General features: G+C 43.1%; 2 protein-coding genes across 2 annotated transcripts; one reads left to right on the top strand and one right to left on the bottom strand.

Moving 5' to 3' along the window:
• Positions 1-1,354: 1,354 nt before the first annotated feature.
• Positions 1,355-8,239, bottom strand: LOC132999740 (uncharacterized). Its single transcript, XM_061069490.1, has 2 exons — positions 7,790-8,239; positions 1,355-3,777 (listed from the first exon to the last, which is right to left on the bottom strand). Exon 2 carries the CDS (start codon positions 3,385-3,387, stop codon positions 1,846-1,848), a length of 1,542 nt encoding a protein of 513 aa, XP_060925473.1. The 5' UTR covers positions 3,388-3,777; positions 7,790-8,239; the 3' UTR covers positions 1,355-1,845.
• A 9,190-nt stretch (positions 8,240-17,429) lies between these two features.
• On the top strand, positions 17,430-23,665 carry LOC133000180 (NLR family CARD domain-containing protein 3-like; the record flags this gene model as incomplete). Its single annotated transcript, XM_061070045.1, has 4 exons — positions 17,430-17,435; positions 20,378-22,140; positions 22,832-23,005; positions 23,542-23,665. Coding segments are annotated over exons 1-4 (2,067 nt in total), but the record flags the coding sequence as incomplete, so codon positions are not given.
• Positions 23,666-23,874: the final 209 nt, after the last annotated feature.

Here is a 23,874-nt window from a genome sequence, read left to right as displayed (position 1 = left end):
ACGATGGTCGATGCAGCAGGTCCTGGACTCACCAACATCCCGGCGGTGGCGTCCTTCATCGAGCAGAGGTCCAGGCGACAGGAAGAACACTTTGTGAACGAATGGATTAAAAGACTCGCAGACGAGGAGGTGAAGATGCTGAGGGAACACTCTGCTGGGACGGAAACCCCTGATGACAGCTACCCCTTTCCGGAGATGGGTTTTAATCCAAGTCTGGATGGGCTCTCAGGACCTTTATTAAATAAAAATGACTGGAAACAAGTGGACCTGTACACAGCCAGAGGAAGAGCCATGTATGGATGTTGTGTTTTAACCATGAGCAGAAGCAAGCTGGATGTGAGGTCTGACCCAGTGTGGAGGAGGAGACTGGATCTGGTGACCTGCAGTGGAGGATTGTATACGGAGTCATCGCTGTTAACAGTTTTATATCCATCATCATCCCAAAAGTCAAGTGAATTTGCCCTTTTTGTGGATAAGCAGAGACGGTTTTCAATGCTTTGCATGAATGTAAAAGACTCTGTTTACTTGTTTAATACACTGCAGAATGGTTCTAGACAGTTTGGTGAGAAATAGAGTAGGATAATAATAGGAGATGCTTTTAATATTTAATATGACTTTCTAGGTAGGTTTTAGTATTGTTCTGAAGCGTACTGTACATATCCATTGAAACATGGACAGTGTTTTGTAAATAGTTTTTGAAAATAAAGGTTTTCAAAATCAAAATCAAAATCTCTCTCTCTCTCTCTCTCTCTCTCTGCAGAAGAAAATACATTTTTTTTTTTTAACATCACGAATCTCCAATAACCTTTGAGATCAACTTGTTTTATACTGTATGTGAATAAAACACTAAATCACAACTTACATGTCAAATAAATCCAATGAAAAGATAATCAAGGCTTTGGTCAAGTTTTCTGTGAAATAGAATTTACACTCATATCAGTTTTATTTCTTGTTTTCATAGAAAGTAGTTTCTATGGTGGAATTCCAGTTACTCCAGTTTAGACTTGATGGGAAAACCATGTTGTCTGCAGCCAGGTACTCTGGCTCTTTGCTGACACCTTGTGGTCAAACACTGTTACTGTTTCTACCTGGATCATTTTATGCATCAAACACTCGTCTAATCAGAGAAAAGAAGGAAATGCAAATCTCAGCAGTTATTGAAATACACAACGGTCAAATGATGCATCACAATGCAGCTGTATTTCTCTAGATCTATAAACCAACCCTGTGACTGGACTGTATAAATGTGACCTGACGTGGCAGAGTTCTGCAGATGGAGTCACACATTCAGCTCCAACACCAAATATAACGATTGTCGTGGAATTTTACCAATAATCAAGCACAAGTCAGCAAGTGTTCTTTCTGGAGTTTTAATTCTACATCTGCAGATGGGCATCACAGTACAAATCACGGCAAAGATTTCATACAATGAGCAATGACATACAGAAGACACAGCAGTTTTAAACCTTCACAAGCTCCTCCTGTGAGAGGAACACATGTTTATCAATTAACCTCTTTGATCTTTAGAAATAGGTGATCAGTATCCTGTCTTCTCCTCGGTCTCAGGCTCCTTGAGTGAACATCTGTTTACAAGCATCTCTTATCAACATTTTACAACCCCCTCACATCCCCTTTCCTGTGACCTCTTTGTTAGGTGACCCTGTAAGTGAGGAAGTCATATAACATCAGTTACTTTGAGAAACACCCTGATAACTAAGAGAATCCATTTGCTCATATTTCTATACATCAAAGTAGTTCCTTCCATCAATCAATGCCCAAATGTTAAAATTCCCACCACAATCTCCCCCCTTTGAGACCTTAAGGCTCAACATCCTCTATACAATTTTAAATCATCTCATCATCCTGGAAGGGAAGCGTCCAGGATTGATTAGTTTCAGGAAGTTGAACATATTGCCCAATCGTAGACTTAATGAGGGAAGTTACCATAGTCTTAACACAAGGAACAATAAAACATGCAAACAACACTAATACACAAAATGAAATCAGAATAGGCGTCAAAAATTTCAACAATACATTTTTCCAACCCGTTAGAGTAAACCATGATCCCCAATTCCATCCTTCAGGAATTTGAGAGTCTTTGCTTTTCTCCTTGAACAATAGATCATTCAAATGGGAAACTATATGCGTCATATTATCAGAAATGTCAGGTATGTATGTGCAGCAATCGGTCCCAATTATGTGGCAAACACCCCCTTGACTTGCGAGCATTAAATCCAAAGCCACTCTGTTCTGCAAAGCCACATTCCTGATACCCTGAATACTGGGAGAAAGAGATAAGAAACCTTCCCCCACTAGGGCTGTTAGATTCTCCAGTTCCATAGCAATCTCATCTATCTTGTGTGCGTTGTTCACAGTTCCCCACCAAGGTAAGAACCCTCCGAATCCTTTTTCTCCTGGAGACACTCTTACTGTGGAACGCTTATGTCTGGATGGCACATAATAGTGAGGATAATCTGTATGGAAGTGGGTGAGGTTAGGTGACAAGGTAACAGAAGGTACTAGTCTGGCAATATAACAAGTCCCACACCACCCCGGTCGGAGTGACTGGTAAACATATTTCCCACACACCCACACATGTTCCCTCAGAGACCCATACCCATCACTAGAAGGCATACTAACAACCGGGTTGTCATGACCTGGTCTGTTTAAACTGATGGTATTAGTTAAATTTAACTGAGCAACAAATGGCACGTTACCTCTACATGTTTCTGATGGTTCCCGATCCCATCTCAAACCACAAGTAGCTATAACTTTTTGCTTACATGGTGAAGTTCCCAGATAGTGATCCTCAGCCATAAAACATTGTCTAGTAAAACAAACAGTGCCTAACTGTCCGGTGGGGTTTATTGTCATCACAGGTTGGTGAATTTCCTGATCTGCCACCAAAGACATGTCCCAGAATCGAGCTGTGGAACCCCCATAATTAACTACACTGATATTCAGTAGTTTAAGTTTACTATTCATGTCTCGCACAGTCCTGTTCTTTAGTGAAAGCCCCTGAGTGAAAGCTATCAGTACTCCTAATGTCTCTGAGGTGTTTAGTGGGATGGTCTTAAGTGGGAGAGTAGTACCCACACCATGAGGAAGTTGTGCACAGACATAACAGCTCTCATTAGTGATTTTTCTAGCGATTACCTTCATGGTCTCATACCATGCATTATTTTCAGGTTTTATCTGTTCATCATAGGGGTCAAACGAAAGTTCTCTTTTGGTTATTTCTTTTATGCTCGAGTTGTTTTGGCTTGTTTTCCACAGCAGCAGTGGTAGGACGAAGATGACAGTCAGCAAGAACAGGGAGCACTTCCCTTCCTTCCAACTGCGCACCGCCCGCCCCATCAGATGCCACTGTTTGTCCGTCGGCGCCATTGAGTATCAGCAGTGTTCCTCTTGCAACCCTCTTAATCAGTGTGTCACTGAATTTTAGAGACTTGTAACTCTAATGGTTTCCACACCCCTTTCCTTGCGGGCATGAAACAATCGAAGGCTGGAAACACCACCTGCTGACATCAACGCACGTTCTGTCCTGAAGAATCCTCTCCTGGCTCAGGTACCCTCTTGCAATGGCTTGCATGTACCCAGGTTGCCCTCTCTGCGACCTTCACTGCCGTCTGCGTGGTGAGAAGAACTTGATAGGGCCCGTTCCACCGGCGTGCTCTCCAGCTTTTCCTCCTCAGGTCCTTCACCACAATCCAGTCTCCTGGTTTCAAATCATGCAGTTCACCGTCTATGGATTTTGGTAGGGCGTCTTTCACCTGCCTGTGGATATCAAAGAGAACAGAGGAAAGATTTGCACAATATCGCAACATTTCATCTTCACATTGACTGGTCTGAGGAAGCTGCCTTTTAACAGGACCGATTCCTGTCTCCATTGGACGTGAAAAGAGAATCTCATAAGGACTCAAACCATTCTTACTTCTCACTCTAGATCTCATGTACATTAAAACAATAGGTAATGCCTTTGTCCATGTCAGCCCTGTTTCCTCACAGCATTTGACCAGTTTGTTTTTCAATGTGCCGTTTTCTCTTTCCACTGCTCCTCCACTAGCAGGATGGTAAGCACAATGTTGTCGCATATCGATACCCAAATACTCACCAACACTCTTTAAAGCTGCGCTTACAAATGGAGTACCATTATCACTGGATATCTTTCTTGGGATTCCCCACCGAGGAATGAATTCCCCCAGAAGTGCCTTTGCCACTGCTGAAGAATCCTGTTTCGATGAGGGAAAAGCCTCTACCCATTTGGAAAACATGTCAACCACAACAAGACAGTACTTCTTTCCCTCGCTTGGTGTTAGTTCAATAAAATCCATCTGTAAATGATCAAATGGTTCGTTTGGTGCTGGATGTGCACTTTGTGCAGTATGGATTCCTCTACCAATATTATTCGTAGCACAAATTACACATTTCTGACAGAATTTTTTTGAGTAGTTTGAAAATCCTTTTGTAAACCAATACTTCTGTATATCTGCTTGCATTCCCCCCTTTGACACATGGTCTTTACCGTGTATCAACTTAGCATAATAAGGAAACAGATATTTAGGTAAACAAGGCTTTCCATCTGGCCCACACCAAATTCCGTCAGTAACAGAACAGCCTGCTTTCTTCCAAACAACCTTCTCCTCTGGTGTTGCCCTCGCTTGCAGCTCCTGTAAATCAGCATTAGGTGTCACGGGCACATCCAAAACAAAAGCATCATTAACTGGCAGGCTACGTTTCGCTGCAGCCTTTGCAGCAATATCTGCTCTTGCATTTCCCCGTGAAACTGAGTCAAGTTCCCTAGTATGCGCTTCACATTTACAGATTGCAATCAGTTTAGGTAGCAACACAGCATCAAGAAGAGCAGCAACCAGGGTATGGTGTGTAATGGGTTTACCTGTAGAGGTTAAAAACTTTCTATTAGCCCAAAGTCTGCCAAAATCATGTGCCACACCCCATGCGTATCTACTATCAGTGAAGATGTTGACACTCTTGTCTCTTGCATATTTGCATGCTTCAGTCAATGCAACTAATTCTGCAGCCTGTGCAGAATACTGTGATGGGAGTGGTTCAGCTATGATTGTATCATACAAAGTTGTTACTGCAAAACCCACTTGGTTTCTACTAGTTGCTGGATCCCTTGATGCTGAGCCGTCCACAAACAGCTCCATGTCTGCATTCACCAGTGGTACATCCTGTAAATCTGGTCTGGGAGAACAAATTTCAGTTATTACTGCAACACAATCATGTGGCTCTCCATCACCTGGTGTAGGGAGGAGAGTAGCGGGGTTAAGAACAGTGCACCTCTTAATAGTGATGTTTGGCATTTCAAGTAACACTGTATTATATCTGAGCCATCTAGCTGTTGAAAGGTGAGAAGTTTTTTGTTCAAGCAAAATCATTGAAACAGCATGTGGCACCAGTAACGTCAAATCAGCATAACCCACAACATCACGTGATGCAATCACAGCTTTCTCAGCAGCTGCTACAGCCCTAAGACAAGTTGGGAGTCCTGCTGCCACAGAGTCAAGTCGTGAGGAAAAATAAGCTACCGGTCTCAGTCGTCCCCCATGGTCCTGCAGCAGCACAGATGTCATATACCCGCCTCTTTCATCCACAGTCTGTGTAAAGCGCCTGGTACAGTCTGGTAGTCCTAATGTCGGAGGAGATTGCATAGCTAACTTCAAATCAACAAAAGCTTTCTCAGCTTCAGTTGTCCAGGTGACTCTGTTATTTGCAGTGAGGCCTTTTCCATACACAATTGCTGATAGTGGTGCCTCTATTTCAGCATAATGTGGAATCCATTGCCGACAATACGAAGTCATCCCTAAAAAACTCATGACTTGTTTCTTTGTTTCTGGCTTTGGGATAGTTTGAATAGCTTCAATTCGTTTGGATGAGAGGGTTTTACCCTCTGATGTGATTATATGACCCAGAAAGGTAACTTTTTCCGAAACAAATTGCATTTTAGACAAACTAACTTTATGACCATTTGTAGCTAAATGTTTGAGTAACGCCACTGTGTCCTGTACACATGTCTCCTTTGTGGGGGAACAGATCATTAAATCATCCACATACTGCAAAAGGGCACTACCTGCTGGTAGATCCAGTGATTCCAGATTGTCCCTTAAGGCTGCATTAAAGATTGTGGGTGACTCACAATACCCCTGACAAAGGCGTGTAAATGTGTACATTTTTCCTTCAAAAGAAAATGCAAACCAGAACTGACTGTCGGGGTGAATGGGAATACTGAAAAATGCGTTTGACAAATCAACCACAGAAAACCATTTACTCTCAGATGGAACCTGTGAAAGAATAGTATGAGGATTCGGAACATTTGGTGCACGAGCCTGTACTGCAGCATTAACTGCTTGCAAGTCCTGCACAAATCTCCATCCTTGTGGTTGTCCAGATTCCTTCATTTTCCTAACAGGAAAAATAGGTGTTCGAACAGGAGATTTTTCACATGGAACTATCACCCCAGCCCTTAAAAGAGATTCAAAGACTGGTTTAATACCTTCCACTGCTTCCTTTTTCAATGGATATTGATTTTGACATGGTCTATATGATGATTTAGGGATTATCACTATTGGGTCTGCTCCTTTGATTAGACCCACATCATATTTGTGCTCAGCCCACACACATGACGGTACCTGATTCAATTCAGGAATGTCACTTATGTTTAACACAAAACTGAATCCTTCATCACTCATATCAAGAGGTTTTCCTATTTGCGGTGTATGTTTAACATTGACAAAATCTATATCAGGAATGAGTTCAACACTCCTGATTACATTTATCACTGCAGAAAATCTCCTACGATTAACCTTCAAACCTCTGTGAAAATCAATATTAGGATCAGATGTTTTCTCCCATCCAGTAGCTGCATTACACCTTTTGGTCCAAGTTTCCAAGTCCTTCCATTCTTCCTGTCTGGGTTTGATTAGTGGAACATAAGGATCAGAATGTGACACTTCAAGCAAATCTTGTTTAAGTGAGTCAGTTAGAGCTACTGATACAACACAGTGGTTATTGTTCCAGTATAGCCAATTCAGCCTAAGTTTGTCTTCAACCTGGCCTTCTTTAAACCAGTTTTGCTCAAACAAATGAACTGATCCAACGGAGATGTGTGCTGTACAATGTAAGCTTTGTGTTGTCATAACATCTGTTAATACATCTGTACTAAGTGATTTTGCCTGTTGCAGAAGAGTGCTGTTTACAGCAGTGAGATCAGAGTCTGGAATATTCCATTGATACGAATATATTAAATCCTCTTTACCATGTTTCACAAACACTGATGTTTGTGGAACTCTACTTACGACTATACCTTGTGATGTTGAGATTAACATAATGCCCATCAAACACATCAAATCTCTACCCATAAGATTTACTGGACACCGTGGTGACAACAAGAATGAATGTTTAAAGCTCCCTTCAACCTCATCATGACAAGACAATGGTACAGTATATCTCTCTGTCACTGTAGTACCAGTTGCTCCAATCGTTCTGAGATTTCTGGCACTCATTTTAGGAGTAATATCAAACTCTCCACATTTAATGACTGATTCTGTGGCCCCTGAATCTACCAAAAATGTGATGTCTTTACCACTCACTACAATCGTGTGTTCCGGCATCTGTTTATATGCATCATGTGAATATTTAGCATAAAGCTCAATGAGCCTCTCTTTATTAATCTCCTGCTTAAACTCACAATGATGAATAGCCTTCGTAATCATCTGCTCTGTGTCCAACATTAATTTACATGGTGTGTGTGTGTCAGTGTTCTTACGATATTGATGTGAGGGTTCAAACTCCCTCTCCGTCTCAACGTTTTCACCACCTGGATCCGTATCTGTCCTCAGCTCCCCCGCCAGTCAATCGCACTTTGTGTGCGGGTTATCAGGACAGTCCCTTGCCCAGTGTCCAACTTTGCCACAAATGAAACAAGCGTCAGATCTTCCACGTCCCCGTCCTCTTCCCCTCCATCGACCTCTCCCTCTGCCGCGGCCTTGTGTCTGATACGCCGCCAGCTGAGCCATCTGTAGCTGCTCTGTAAACTCAGACTTCTCTTTCTTTTTCTTACTGTTCAAGAGTTTTTCAGCATGGGTGGCATGTACTTCGACTTTCCCGAGATTTGCAGACTCCCAGGCGATGCAGTTTGTTTTCACCATCTCACTGATCTCCGGTCTGATGCCGTGGATGAAGCGATCCCTCAAGTGAGCTTCCCACGGGGTGATACGATTCTGCCCCCCCATGGCATCCGGCCTCTCAAGGCCACTATTTGTAGTGTGGACCTCCGAGAGCCTGTGGAGATAATCGGTCACAGTCTCATCTTCACCTTGTTTACACATGGAAATTTTACTCATGTCCATTCTTGCGGGAAACTTTTCTGTTATTTCCTCACACAGATTAGTTATGAATTGTCCATATTCATGGTTACTAGCATGGGCCCAGTCTGGATCCACCAATCGCCGCTCCCGTGCGGGGAAAACTCTCGTCACTTTGGAAAAATGAATCCCCATCTGCGTCATCAACAGTCTCTGCAGTTCAGTACTCGTTGGTTTAAACTGTTTGCAAAAAGCCTCCAATTGCACTGCATACTGTGTTCCCCCACTTAGGACTTGTGGGAGGAATGAAACGGTGGATTCTTTCATTTCCGTGAATGTCCATGGTCTATAGATCAGCTGAGTGTTTCCATCTCCTGCGGCCACCTCCACCATCGGTGCTTGCACGGATGTTTTTAAACCGTAATCTTTACCTCTTCGGGTGCGATTCGGAGTGTGAGCTGCTGACCACGGAGTGCTGTAGGCTGGAGGGCTGTCTTGTCCCTCCGCAGCGGGGAGGTCGAGTTCTGGGTAGAGTTGAGAGACGGCTGGAACTGCCGCTTGCGCCGTCTGCAGCGGTGGCGGCTGAGCGCTCGGCTGGTCCAGCACCGCTGCCGGCTGTGGTCTCCCCTTTGGCGGAGCTGAGTCGAGATCAGGATCTAAGTGGAGAAACTGACACTTGGAGACAACATCAGTCCCTGCCTTCTGCTTTCTATCTCTGATATTTGCTTCTGTGACCCAACAGTCATACGCTGCCCAATTTGGTACAAATACTTTTTTATTCTTTTTTCTTTTTTGCTTATCATCTTTACTCCGCTCTTCTTTCACAAGTAGTTTAACTTTGAGTTGCTGTAACTGATTCAAACTCAAACTTCCCGTGCTTGGAAAGCCACAATTCTCAACCCATTCGCTGAATTGTTCAGTACAACATTTGCCGTAATTCTTTATCATGTACTGCACATTAGGAGAGGTAGGCTGTGGTGAATTTACAGAATCTTTCCTCTTCCCTTCTTTACTGATGTTTAAACCCATTTTTCTTTGCAGACCAAAAGTTCTACTGGTACGGGAGAAAAAATAAAAATGTTCCTAACTCCTATTTAATTTATTTGATCTATATCTTTTTTATTTATCTATATTTTTTTAAATTTGAGTTTTGATTTGAGATTATTTTCTTTTATATTTAGTTTTAATAAACCCAATTCTATCTAACGTAGTTACTTCTCCTAATAGGAGGTTTTTTTTAGAATACCTCTTTTCCCCTTTTTTTTTTTATAAATGTTTTTTTTATATTTTGGTTAAAACATTTCTAAATACACTTAGTGCATCCTAATACCTTTAGAGAAATATCATTCAAATCTCTAGACACACACTTCTCTCTAGTTATACCCCTCCAGGTATTAAATACTTGAGAATTCTATTACTTTTTTATGAAAATAGTTATAATTATCATGAAACTCGACGTCAGAGCTCAATCTTAAAGGTGTGTTTAAATTAATAAACACTCCATATATCTTATATATACTTTGTTTATCCCAATTCAACTTCTTTTCTTTTTTTTTGCAGTGGTTCTAAACCCTGACTTTGTTAAACCCAGTTAACTAAAAAACTGTTAAACCCAGTTAACTAAAAAACTGTTAAACCCAGTTAACTTTTTTTTATTGGTTCCAAACCCTGAAGCTTCTCTGAATTCAACACCGGTTTCCAAAACCTTGCTATGCAAGCACGTCTGCTCCTCACTTTTTACAAAATGAGTGAATCCCTTAACCTTAATAAACCCAGTTTATTTTTCGAAATTAGAATTTTACTCACCAGAAAGAAACTGTTTGCTTGTCGTGCTCGGTCCGCATAGATCACTTCAGTGAGAGGGCACCCCTTCTCTTCAGCTTCCAGTCCTCACGTCTCCAAACTGTTTAGGGAGGTTGAGGTAAGAGTCTTCTAGACTCTTTTGTGCACTATTTACCTTCAGCTTTGAGATCCAGAACGTCCTCTCACACAAGTTATCCTGCCTGACAACAGCCAGATTGTCGTGGAATTTTACCAATAATCAAGCACAAGTCAGCAAGTGTTCTTTCTGGAGTTTTAATTCTACATCTGCAGATGGGCATCACAGTACAAATCACGGCAAAGATTTCATACAATGAGCAATGACATACAGAAGACACAGCAGTTTTAAACCTTCACAAGCTCCTCCTGTGAGAGGAACACATGTTTATCAATTAACCTCTTTGATCTTTAGAAATAGGTGATCAGTATCCTGTCTTCTCCTCGGTCTCAGGCTCCTTGAGTGAACATCTGTTTACAAGCATCTCTTATCAACATTTTACAACCCCCTCACATCCCCTTTCCTGTGACCTCTTTGTTAGGTGACCCTGTAAGTGAGGAAGTCATATAACATCAGTTACTTTGAGAAACACCCTGATAACTAAGAGAATCCATTTGCTCATATTTCTATACATCAAAGTAGTTCCTTCCATCAATCAATGCCCAAATGTTAAAATTCCCACCACACAACCTTCAAATCACAGGAGGAAACATGGGTTTGAGCTCAGGCTTCATTTGATGCAGTTGGGCCGTTTGGGAGTTTTACACATTTTAACAAACTATTGACGGATCAGACCGATCGCAAGGAAAAGACTCGTGGCACTGACCTACAGTGTTGACCATCACTAGTGTTAAATACATAACTGTATACAGTACAAATGGTTTCCTTGGCTCATTCTTACTGATTGTGGGATTTTTTTCCTGGCGTGTCTCCAGTTGTGCAACTGCAATCTGCGGTTTGTTTTTATAGAGATCTATTATCCACATTTTTAGGACACTGATGCAGCGATACTTTGCTCAAAGATGTTTTTTTTTCTTTCCAGTGTTTACGGTAAGCGTGCTGCATCATTTCGTCACTTCCTGTTATTGCCACAGGACACGGTCGCTATCTGAATTAGCTCCTCCGCTAAAACACAACTGTCTTTCTGTTCTACTACGGCTAAAATCACCGGTATATAGTTCAGCACCCTCACATACCAGCCCCTCCTCTCTGGTGCTTTGTGACTCTGTGTTCTGTTTAAATCTCACACTCGTAGTTTTAGCAGCGATGTGTTCTCTCTCTCCCTCTCGCTCCACCGCTCTCTCCTGCTCCGAGTGTCTCATGTTTACTTACTCCTCCGCCTCCATTAACAGTAGTGGTAAATGTAATAAATGTAGTATGTTGGTAGACATGGAGGCGAGGCTTAGCAACTTAGAAGCTCGGCTCCTCAGCTTAGAACCCCCGTTAGCTATAGTTAGCCGGCCCGTGCTAGCCGCAGCGAAGCCACCTAGCTTAGCTTCAGCTAGCAGTCCCTCGACTTGCCCCGGGCAGCCGGGAGCCCAGGGTGGCTGGGTGACGGTCCGGAGGGGGCATAGTACCACCCATAGAAAGCCCACGATTAAAGACCCACCAGCTCACGTCTCAAATAGATTTTCTCCACTCAGCGACGCACCCGCTGAGAATCAAACTCTGGTTATTGGCGACTCGGTTCTCAGAAACGTGAGATTAGCGACACCAGCGGCCATAGTCAATTGTATTCCGGGGGCCAGAGCCGGCGACATCCAATCCAAATTGAAGCTGCTGGCTAAAACTAAACGTAAATACAGTAAAATCGTAATTCACGTCGGCAGCAACGACTCCCGGCTTCGTATGTCGGAGGTCACTAAAGTTAATGTTGAGTCTGTGTGTGCTTTTGCTAAAACGATGTCGGACACAGTAGTTTTCTCTGGCCCTCTCCCTAACACTACAGGTGATGACATGTTTAGTCGCATGTTTTCTTTTAACCGCTGGCTGTCGAGGTGGTGTCCTGTAAACGGTGTGGGCTTTATAGATAATTGGCAAACTTTTTGGAGGAAACCTGGTCTTGTTAGGAGAGACGGCGTTCATCCCACTTGGGATGGAGCAGCTCTCTTATCTAAGAATATTACTAAGTCTATCACATGACAACCCAGAGTTGGGACCAGGAAGCAGAGCTGCAGTGCTAAACACTTCTCTGCGCTGCCTCTGGATCAGTCACCCAACCGCATAGAGACTGTCTCTGTCTACCGTCCGATTCAATTATTTAAATTAAACAATAACAGAGCGAGAACTCCACACAATAATCTTATACTTATTAACACAACCTCTGGAACAACACAGGAAACAAAGATTTTCAAATGTGGTATTTTAAACATTAGATCACTGTCCTCAAAGGCTATCTTAGTTAATGAACTAGTCTCAGACTACAATATAGATTTATTGTCCGTTACTGAGACGTGGCTGCATCCTGATGAATATGTCAGTTTAAATGAATCTACCCCCCCCAGTCATATAAATTCACACGTTCCCAGGGAACTCGGGCGAGGAGGTGGAGTTGCTGCTATTTTTAACTCCAGTCTATCAATTAATCCTAAACCTAAACTTAGCTACAACTCATTTGAATGTCTTGTTCTTAATCTTCCACGTCAACCCAGGAAACACCAACAGCCAATCATATTTGCTGTAGTTTATCGTGCTCCTGGGGATTATACTGAATTTCTAACAGAATTCCCTGAGTTTTTATAAAACCTCTCCTAAAGACCGATACAATTATTATTGTTGGTGACTTTAATATTCATGTTGACAATAATAAAGATAGCCTTAGCGTAGCATTTATTTCAATACTAGACTCAATTGGTTTCAGTCAGTGTGTACATCAACCTACTCATTGTTGTAACCACACACTTGACCTTGTGTTATCATACGGTGTCAAAATTGAACCTTTAACAGTACTTCCGCGCAATCCAGTACTATCAGACCATAATTTAATAACCTTCGATTTTTCATTATCTGAATATATGCCCCTAATAAAAAACTAATTTTCTAGATGTCTACCTGATAGTGCAGTAGCTAAATTTAAGGAAATAATTCCGATTACATTTACATTACATTTAAACCCGTATTATCCGTCGACATAAACAACAAATTCTTTAAAAACCCGAGCTCTATTGAGATTGACCACCTCGTAGATAGCTCTGCAGACTCGTTACGATTAACATTAGACTCAATAGCGCCACTAAAAAAGAAATGTGTAAAACATAGTAAATTAGCTCGGTGGTATAATTCCAGGACAAATGAGTTGAAACAAATATCAAGAAAACTAGAAAGGAAGTGGCGCTCCAGCAACAGTGTTGAAAATCTCCTAGACTGGAAGAGTAGTGTTAAAGAATATAAAAAGGCTCTCCACAAAGCAAGAGCTGCCTATTATTCAAAACTAATAGAAGAGCATAAAAACAACCCAAGGTTCCTCTTCAGCACTGTAGCCAGGCTGACAGAGAGTCACACCTCCACCGAACCCAGTATTCCTCGATCCCTAAATAGCATAGCATCAGGTTATGTACCACAGTCTTTTAAAATAGCTGTAATCAAACCCCTACTCAAAAAAACCATCCTAGACCCAGAGGTTTTAGCAAATTACAGGCCAATATCTAATCTCCACTTCCTGTCTAAAATCTTAGAAAAAGTTGTAGCCAATCAGCTGTGTGAGTTTCTCCAGGAAAATAATATATATGAAGACTTTCAGTCTGAGTTTAGAACCAATCACAGCACAGAGACAGCCTTGGCAAAAGTCAATAATGACCTTCTAATAGCTTCAGATCAGGGACTTGTGTCTGTCCTCGTTCTGTTAGATCTCAGTGCAGCATTCCACACGATTGACCATCACATTTTATTACAGAGACTAAAACAGTTAATTAACATTAATGGAACCGTTTAAATCTTATTTTTCTTTTCTTTTTACAAATTAATGATGAGTCATCTGTGCGCACCAAAGTTAACCATGGTGTTCCACAGGGCTCTGTGCTTGGCCTGATTTTATGATTTTATTCTCATTATATATGCTTCCACTAGGAAACATTATCAGGACACACTCGGTAAATTTTCACTGCTATGCGGATGACACCCAGTTATATTTGTCAATAAAACCTGATCGAAGTAATCAATTAACTAAACTTCGAGCATGTCTCAAGGACATAAAAACCTGGATGACCCGCAATGTTCTCTTATTAAACTCAGATAAAACAGGTTATAATACTCGGCCCTAAACACCTTAGAGAAACATTATCTAATGATATAGCTGCGCTAGATGACATTGCCCTTGCTACCAATGAAACAGTCAGGAACTTGGGAGTGATCTTCGATCCTGATTTGTCCTTTAATTGTTACTTAAAATTCAAAAAATTCTAGGAAGGCCTTTTTCCACTTGCGTAATATCTCAAAAATCAAACATGTCCTTTTGCAAAAAGATGCAGAAAAACTAGTCCACGCCTTTGTTATATCGAGACTGGACTATTGTAATTCACTATTATCAGGCTCCAGCAGTAAGTCGTTAAAGACTCTGCAGCTGGTCCGAAATGCCGCAGCACGTGTCCTGACAAGAACTAAGAAAAGAGAGCACATTTCCCCAGTATTAGCATCGCTACACTGGCTTCCTGTTAAATCTAGAATAGAATTTAAAATTCTCCTCCTCATCTTCAAGGCCCGTAATGATATGGCGCCTTTTTACCTTAAAGAGATGTTAATACCATATCAACCTACTAGAGCACTCCGATCCCAGAACTCAGGTTTACTTGTCGTCCCTAAAGTCTCTAAAAGTAGAGTAGGAGCCAGAGCTTTCAGCCATCAAGCCCTGCTGTGGAATAATCTCTCACTTTCAGTTCGGGAAGCAGACACAATCTGTTTGTTTAAGAGTAGGCTTAAAACATTCCTTTTTGATAAAGCTTATAGTTAGAGCTAATTAGTACGGCAGAAAGTAACTCGTCCTATGTTCCAAAATAGGAAGTGTTTAGGTCAGAACCCTGACATCTTGGTGCCAGGACAACAACCTCCATCTCAACGTCTGCTAAACTAAGGAGCTGATCGTGGACTACAGGAAGAGACAAGGAGGAGAACACGCCCCCCTCGCCATCAACATGGATGCCAGGATTCTCTGCAATTTCTAGCATCCTGACTGGCTGCACCGCCCCGAACCGTAAGGCTTTACAGAGGGTGGTGCAGTCTGCTCAACACATCACCAGGACGGAGCTACCATCCATGGAGGACCTCTACACCCAGCAGTGTAGGAAGAAGAGCAACCAGTTCATTAAAAACCCCGATCAACCAAACCATGAACTGCTCTGCAGAAGGAGTAACATTTATATTATTCATTCATATTATTTTACAGTCACTGACTGTGTTTTTCACTGGATCCCCAGAGACAGATATAAAACAATTCAATAAAACCTGAACTGTGAACCAGTTCATCTACATGGGTATGAACTGGACTTTGAACTGGTTTCAAGAGTGAACTGGTTCCACAAGGAGGAGGAGACTGAGAACAGGGAGGAGGAGGAGCCTGAGAACAGGGAGCGGTCAGACTCCATTTTCACCTGGACGAGCAGAAGGAAGGAAAGTGAGCAGGTGAGTGTGAACACAACTTTCTGAAAGTTTTACTGTCTCACTCTCACACCTGCTGTTAACATCCGTCTGCTGATCACATGACTCTAAGTTTGTCAGTTCACACCTGGTGACAGACGTCATGTGATCGGATCCCAGAGACAGATGTGAACAGCAGGTCTGGATCAAAGAGCCTTCAAAGGACTAATTAACAGAGTTAACTCACAGTTTCACTTTTTATCTTCATCTGTTCATCAAGTGTTTAATAACACAAAGTGTTTTCACAATCATACGGTACAGTCACCTGAGTGTTTGTGTGTGTGTGTGTGTGTGTGTGTGTGTGTGTGTGTGTGAGTGAGTGTGTGTGTGTGTGTGTGTGTTTGTGTGTGTGTGTCCTTGCTGGGAATTTTTGGGTGTGTTTCTTGAACTTGTTTGTCTTGATTCCTGTGAGCTCAGGAAAACAGGAAGTGACGCAATTCGCTTACTGTCGAGAGAGAGAGAGAGAGAGAGAGAGAGAGAGAGAGAGAGAGAGAGAGAGAGAGAGAGAGAGAGAGAGAGAGAGAGAGAGAGAGAGAGAGAGAGAGAGAGAGAGAGAGAGAGAGAGAGAGAGAGAGAGAGAGAGAGAGAGAGAGAGAGAGAGAGAGAGAGAGAGAGAGAGAGAGAGAGAGAGAGAGAGAGAGAGAGAGAGAGAGAGAGAGAGAGAGACTCTTGTCCTTCCTGAGGTTTCTAATGTGATCACAGTATTTCCTTGTATATAAGATGTTGGGCAATAAGAGTAGATTTGACGTTGGCTAATTATTAATAATCACGAAATATGATTATTAAAATAAAATTATTTATTAAAAATAATTACAATCTGTAATATTTGCTTATCCTAGAGTGGCACCACCCTGGTTACAGGGACCAACGAGTCAATCTATAAATATCAGTCTCATATGATAAATGTCAAATTAATAATCTCAATATTTAATATAAATGATTATTTAATAAATAATGAAGGCTTTGAGTTCGAGCACAGGCTATCATAATCCAGCTGCAATCACATACATATACAGATACTTTAATTACAAAAGCATTTATTAAAAAGGGGAAATAAAGTTATAATGTTATTCAATGATTCATCATTTTAACAAGCTCCGATATTTCAAAGATAAACACAGCAGCAGCACTTATCACAATTCAGAAAATACATGTAAAACCTGCGGTCTACCTATGTATGTCTGTCTGTGTGTGTGTGTGTGTCAATGTGTCTCTCTATGTGTATGTGTGTGTGTGTGTGTGTGTGAACTATCGTTAATGTTATTTAATGATTCATCATTTTAACAAACTCCAATATTTCAAAGATAACAACAGCAGCAGCTTATCACAATTTAGGACACACATGTATTCATCTATGTGTATATGTGTGTGTGTGTGTGTATCTGTCTGTGTCTATCAATGTGTCTCTGTGTATGTGTTTGTGTGTGTGAGAGAGCGAGAGAGAGAGAAAAAGAAGGGGCGTGGCGATGACGCAGTCACGTGGTGACGTCACATCTAAGATGGAGGCAGACAATGATTCAAGGAGTCATTAGACTACAAAACAAAAATGGCGGATTCGTTTATGAATTTAGAGCCAGAATGGAGGGCGGGTCTAGAGATGAATAATCTCTAGACCCGCAAAGGATTCTTTGTTCTAGCTTAGCTTTGGCTTCAAAATGGCGGCAAGATGCATTCAGGCCCTCTAAGTATAGATTTAACTATGTGACATGAACTGTATTCTAAATACAGATCGGAACGTGTGTATACTAGGTTTAGGAAAAGAGAGAGAGAGGGAGAGCATGCAAGGAGAGAACAGATCTCTTAAAACACCGTCAGAGATAAGTTAACAGTGGTTTCACCACTCAGCCCCCAAGCGAACGTTGTGGGCTGAGGTTTTGATCGGTAAAATCACTACAGACTTAAACGGACGTTGACAGCGCTGCCGGAGGCTCTTCTCACGGCACTCATTACTGTAACACAAACACAGCCGTAAACCGGAACCCGGAAGTGGCGAAACGCCGCGGCTAAACACTGGAACACGGAGGTTCCACAAACAAAATACAATCAAGTATTAAAACAATACGCTACGTATTAAACTAACATCTGCCCAGACAATTTCACCTCTTACTGTGGCCGTGGTTTCGTGGGGTGCGTGCGCGTTCCGCGCGAATATCCCGGAAGTCCAGTGAATAGCTCGTAGTCTCTTAGGCGAGCTCCCGTGAGCTCCGCAGGGCCGAACAGGGAGCGGATTTTCTCCTGCTGCCTTGACGGGATGAACGATGTCCTTCTTCTTCAGGGATGTGGAGCTCGTGCTCCTCAGCGGAATGAACCTCGCGCTTCTGCAGGGGACGGCTGGTTTGAAGCCGTTTGTAGATCGTGTGGAATAAGAAAAGTAAAGTCCGTGGGGATATTGAAACAGTCTGAGATCGTCCCGCGAGCAATTTCCTGTTTCGGTCTTCCAAGTTAAAACAGCAAAAGTCCTTTTCAAAATAAAAACGTCAACTAAGATAAAAGAATAAAGGAAATTAAATGAATTGAAACAAATGTCTAATCGCCTCCATTAGATACTGGGTCATCTGGACAGGCCTCTGGAGAGGTATAGTGACAACATCAGTACAGGAAAAATGAGAGGACAAAGAGGAAGATTTCTGTGAGATCAGCACTTTTGTACCACCTGAAAGGTACCGGCCCCCTGGAGGAGGGGTCAAGGGTCAGTGTGGCCCTCAGCAAATGGACTGTCAGATTTTGGCTACAAAGGGCGGGCTTCGCCCTCAGTGGACGTCTCAGGTTTCATTTGGGGTCTCAGCAGAGCTGCTTGCAGCATCTCCCCCCAGGGCCTGCTGGGGGGGGTTGGGGTTGAACGATGGGGTCCTCGACGGACCCAGGAAGTGATTTTCCCCCACATGGAAATAAGATCTCCATGCTGCTTTTTATTAGAGGGGAAACTCTTAGGCTGGTCTCAGCATTGCGTGAAGGTCTCATTTATGGCTCTTTGTTGAAAACTCAGATCATTGGGGCCTCAGTCCCAACAAAGAAGTATTTATATAAATATTTGTGTTTGACGTTTTCAACAGATAAACATTGAAACTGGTGTAAAAGATCATTTCACTGTGTTCTGCTGTAAACTGAGAGCAGAACCAGAAGGAAATAGAACAGACCTTGAATATCTAGAAGAGCAGTGCGGCCTGAACCACAACTGAGCCGCAGCCGGCCCGGTGCAACATGGACGAGGAAACTTCAGAGTAAGTTGGACCCTCACACACAAAGTAAGAGACCTGCTACAAACATGTGAAGCTCCAAACTGAATCCTCAGAGAATGAACCAGTGAATGATGTGTTCTGAATAAAAAAAACATGTTTGTGTTTGCAGAGGTCAGGACCACAGACTGAGAGCAGAGTCTCCAGGGTCCAGCTGTGTGTCTCTGAAGAGTGACAAGTCCATGAATCCTCCTCTATTCTTCAGTAATGAACCTGGACCCTCACACACAGAGTAAGAGACCTGCTACAAACATGTGAAGCTCCAAACTGAGTCCTCAGAGAATGAACCAGTGAATGGTGTGTTCTGAATAAAAACATCTTTGTGTTTGCAGAGGTCAGGACCACAGACTGAGAGCAGAGTCTCCAGGGTCCAGCTGTCTGTCTCTGAAGAGTGACTGGTCCATGGGATTTCCTCCAGACTTCAGTAATGAACCTGGACCCTCACCCACAGAGTAAGAGACTGTTTCTACTGTGACCTGCTCTGAAGAGGATCTAGTTTCCTCAAGTGTGGCCCCTGCATTAGGACACAGCTTCATTGAAGTTGGTGACTAATCTCTCAGAATCACTCAAAGAGCTCAGACTTCCACCAAGAACCAACACGCTCCTTGTGAAACCACTTTGAAATCCACTAGAGACTCATTTTGATTTGGATCTGCACCAAATTCCACACACTGGTAACCATTAGTCCTCTGAACATGTCTGTGAAAGAGCCCCCCCCCCCCATCCTGTTCACAGACCACAACCTTCCACCAAGTTTACTGGTAATCTGTAGTTTTTTATAATCCTGCTAACAAACCAACAAACACACAAACATACTGGGTGAAAACAAAACCTCCTTGACAGAAGTGATGACAACCTGTGACTGTGACATGTGAGTTATGAGAACATGTCTTCACAGGGAGAGGAAGGGGAGTCATGTTTCTGAGGAGGAGCAGTCGTCCTGCTGTGCTTCGTGTCAGGACGTCCTGAAGGATCCAGTCTCCACCAGCTGTGGACACTGGTTCTGCAGACAGTGCATCACCTCATACTGGGACCAGTCTGGTTCTTCAGGAGACTCCTCCTGTCCCCAGTGTGGAAAAAGATCCAGAACTGGAGCTGGAGCTCAGACAGCCGGTCAGAGCAGCACTGTACATGTGTCTGCTGATGTCTTCACTTCTGACAACAGCACATGTGGTTTTATTGTGTTCCTTCATACAGCATCAACATTTAACATCGTTAGAAAAGCACGAAGTTAAAAAGCTTTTATTTTCTGTAGTTTTTCTGTATCTGATGAAAACAATCAGCGAATTCTCAGATTCTCTGTCTCTGACATTGTTTCTTGTCTTTCAGAAGATCATGGTCTGCAGGAGGTTCTAGATGAACATAAGCTCAGTCTGAGGAGGAGATGTGAACATGTGACTGAAGGAAGTGATGCAACAGGAAGTAGAGCCCTCCTCAACAGGATCTACACTGAGCTCTACATCACAGAGGGACAGAGTGAAGAGGTTAATACTCAACATGAGGTGAAGCAGCTTGAGACGGCTTCCAAGAAGAAGATCCTCCACGACACTCCCATCAAGTGCCACGACATCTTTAAAGCCTCCACTGACCAGCAGAGCAGCATCAGAGTCGTCCTGACCAACGGCATCGCTGGCGTTGGAAAAACCTTCTCGGTGCAGAAGTTCACTCTGGACTGGGCAGAGGGTTTAGAAAACCAGGATGTGGATCTGCTGACTGTGCTTTCGTTCAGGGAGCTGAACCTGGTGAAGGACCAGCAGCACAGTCTCCTCACGCTGCTCCGTGTTTTCCATCCAGCGTTACAGAAGCTCACGGCAGAGACGCTCGCTGTCTGTAAACCTTTGTTCATCTTTGACGGCCTGGATGAAAGCAGACCTTCTCTGGACTTCAACCACAGTGAGCTTGTGTCTGAGGTCACACAGAGGTCATCAGTCAACGTGCTGCTGACAAACCTCATCCGGGGGAATCTGCTTCCCTCTGCTCTCATCTGGATAACCTCCAGACCTGCGGCGGCCAATCAGATCCCTCCTGCATGTGTTGACAGGGTCACAGAAGTACGAGGCTTCACTGAGGCCCAGAAGGAGGAGTACTTCAGGAGGAGATTCAGTGATGAAGAGCTGTGCAGCAGAATCATCTCACACATCAAGACGTCCAGGAGCCTCCACATCATGTGTCAAATCCCAGTCTTCTGCTGGATCAGTGCTACAGTTCTGGAGCACATGTTGACCACAGACCAGAGAGGAGAGCTGCCAAAGACCCTGACTGACCTGTACTCACACTTCCTGCTGGTTCAGACAAAGAGGAAGAACAACAAGTACGGTGAGGGACATGAGACGACTCCACAGCAGCTGAAGAGGACTGACAGGGACGTTCTCCTGAAGCTGGGGAGGCTGGCCCTCAAACATCTGGAGGAAGGAAACATCATGTTCTACCAAGAAGACCTGGAGCGGTGTGGTCTTAATGTCACAGAGGCCTCGGTATACTCAGGAGTTTGTACTGAGATCTTCAGAGGAGAGTGTGTGATCTTCCAGAAATCAGTCTACTGCTTTGTTCATCTGAGCGTTCAGGAGTTCCTGGCTGCAGTCTACATGTTCCGCTGTCACACCGAGAGGAACACAGAAGAACTCAACAACTTCTTGGGAATGCGCAAGAAAACAGGCAGTACCTTCTCCCTGGATGACCTCCTGAAGAGAAGCATGAAGAAATCCCTCACCAGTACAAATGGTCATCTGGACCTGTTTGTTCGCTTCCTTCACGGCCTCAGTCTGGAGTCCAACCAGAGAGTCTTAGGAGGCCTGCTGGGTCGAACAGGGAACAATCCAGAGATCATCCAAAGAGTCATCAACAACTTGAAGGAGATGAAGAGTGATGACATTTCTCCTGACAGAAGCATCAACATCTTCCACTGTCTGACTGAGATGAACGACCACTCAGTTCATCAGCAGATGAAACAGTTCCTGACGTCAGACAACAAATCAGAGGAGAAACTCTCTGAGATCCACTGCTCAGCTCTGGCCTACATGCTCCAGATGTCAGAGGAGGTTCTGGATGAGTTGGACCTGGAGAAGTTCAACACAACAGACCAGGGTCGACAGAGACTGATCCCAGCTGTGAGGAACTGCAGGAAGGCTCAGTGAGTACAGACATGATCAATAACATGTTCAATCAGTGGAGATGAGTCGTTCTTCAAAAACACTCAGTGTTAAATGATCCTCATTGTTTTGGGCAGCGTGGTGTTGCAGTGGTCAACACTGTTAGTGCAGCTCTCTGTGAGGAGGAGGTTCTCTTGGTGTCTGCAGGGTTTTCTCTGGGTTCTCCAGCTTCCTCCACAAACCATAAGACATGGAGATCTGTTAGGTTGATTGGAGATCATTCTCTCTCTCTTTATATATATATATTTATATACAGCTAGCACAGAGTGAGGAGACGATCACTGAATCAGTGTTTTGGATGAGGATTACTGACGGTTCCTTTAAACTGAAGAAGCAGGAAATGTAATTTATTCTTCTTTCTGGTCAAACTAGAGTTCCCACCCTGCGCTTGTCCTCCATCACCAACCAGTGCAGTGTCCGTCCCTCCAGGTTCCTGACATGTTGACTTCACAATAACATGAGGTCACTGTGACCTTTGACCTTTGACCACCTGAATCTAATGAGTTCCTCTGTTAGTCTGAATGAACGCTTGAACCAAATCTGAAAGGATTCTCTTGAGGAGTTTTTAACAATGAGGGGATTTACCAGGGTGATGGTCACATGATCACGTTTTGTATAAATGTTGTGTTTGTGATTTAATTCTAACAGATTTGATATTTTCTTTAATTACAGACTCCGTGGTTGTCGACTCACAGAGACTAAGTGTGAAGTCGTGGCCTCAGCTCTGAAGTCAGACCCCTCACATCTGAGAGAACTGGATCTGAGTGGAATCACGCTGCAGGATTCAGGAGTGAAGCTGCTGTGTTCTGGACTGGAGAGTCCAAACTGTCGACTGGAGACTCTGAGGTCCTTAAATCCTTCTTCACTTTTCAGACTTTCTTTCTTATTGGGTCATTATTTATTTAAATGGTCTCAGTTCTGCTCTGCTCACTGTCCCTCAGTCATCTGTCCCTCACCCAGCCTGTCAGTCATGTCCACCTCATCAACTCCATTCACCTGCACTCACCTGCTCCTGATCACTGAGAAAGTGTCAGTAAATAACATGTGGACTGAGGCCGAGCACTCGTCCTCCTCAGGTTTTCAAAATAAGACACATTCTTATTGAAACACGTTGGGCAGTTTATAAGTATATAAAAAAACAGGAAGTGACATCAGGAGCCGTCCCTACTTTAAACAGTGTTTAATTACACAAAACTGCTCAGTGACCAACACACAGAGAAGAAGCTGATGAATGAAACAATGGTCCAACAAGTCTGATCTGATATTTATCTTCAGGTCACAGACTGGACTGAGGTCAGCAGCATGTTGAGAGTCTGTGTTGACATGATGACGATCCACAACAACAGGAGGACACATTCTAATATTCATATTTCTTTATCCAGGTTGAAGAACTGCAGTCTGTCAAAGATCATCTGTTCTTCTCTGGCTTCAGCTCTGAGGTCAAACCCCTCTCATCTGAGAGAACTGGATCTGAGTGACAACGACCTGCAGGACTCAGGAGTGAAGGAGCTGTGTGGTTTTCTACAGAGTCCAACCTGTCGACTGGAGACTCTGAGGTCAGTTCACTCACTGACTTTTGTAGATCTCATATCTATAAAACAACATTTATATACAATTTATCTCATTTAATTCTTATTCAACATAATTCCTCTTCATACATAACTTGAATCTATCCATTAATTAATCTGTGACATTTTAAATGTGCAGCTACTTGT

Source organism: Limanda limanda, chromosome 4 (assembly GCF_963576545.1).
Source record: "Limanda limanda chromosome 4, fLimLim1.1, whole genome shotgun sequence".
NCBI classification, from domain to species: Eukaryota; Metazoa; Chordata; class Actinopteri; order Pleuronectiformes; family Pleuronectidae; genus Limanda; species Limanda limanda.
Note: the sequence above shows the minus strand (reverse complement) of the source record. Positions and strands in the feature narration are given on the sequence as shown.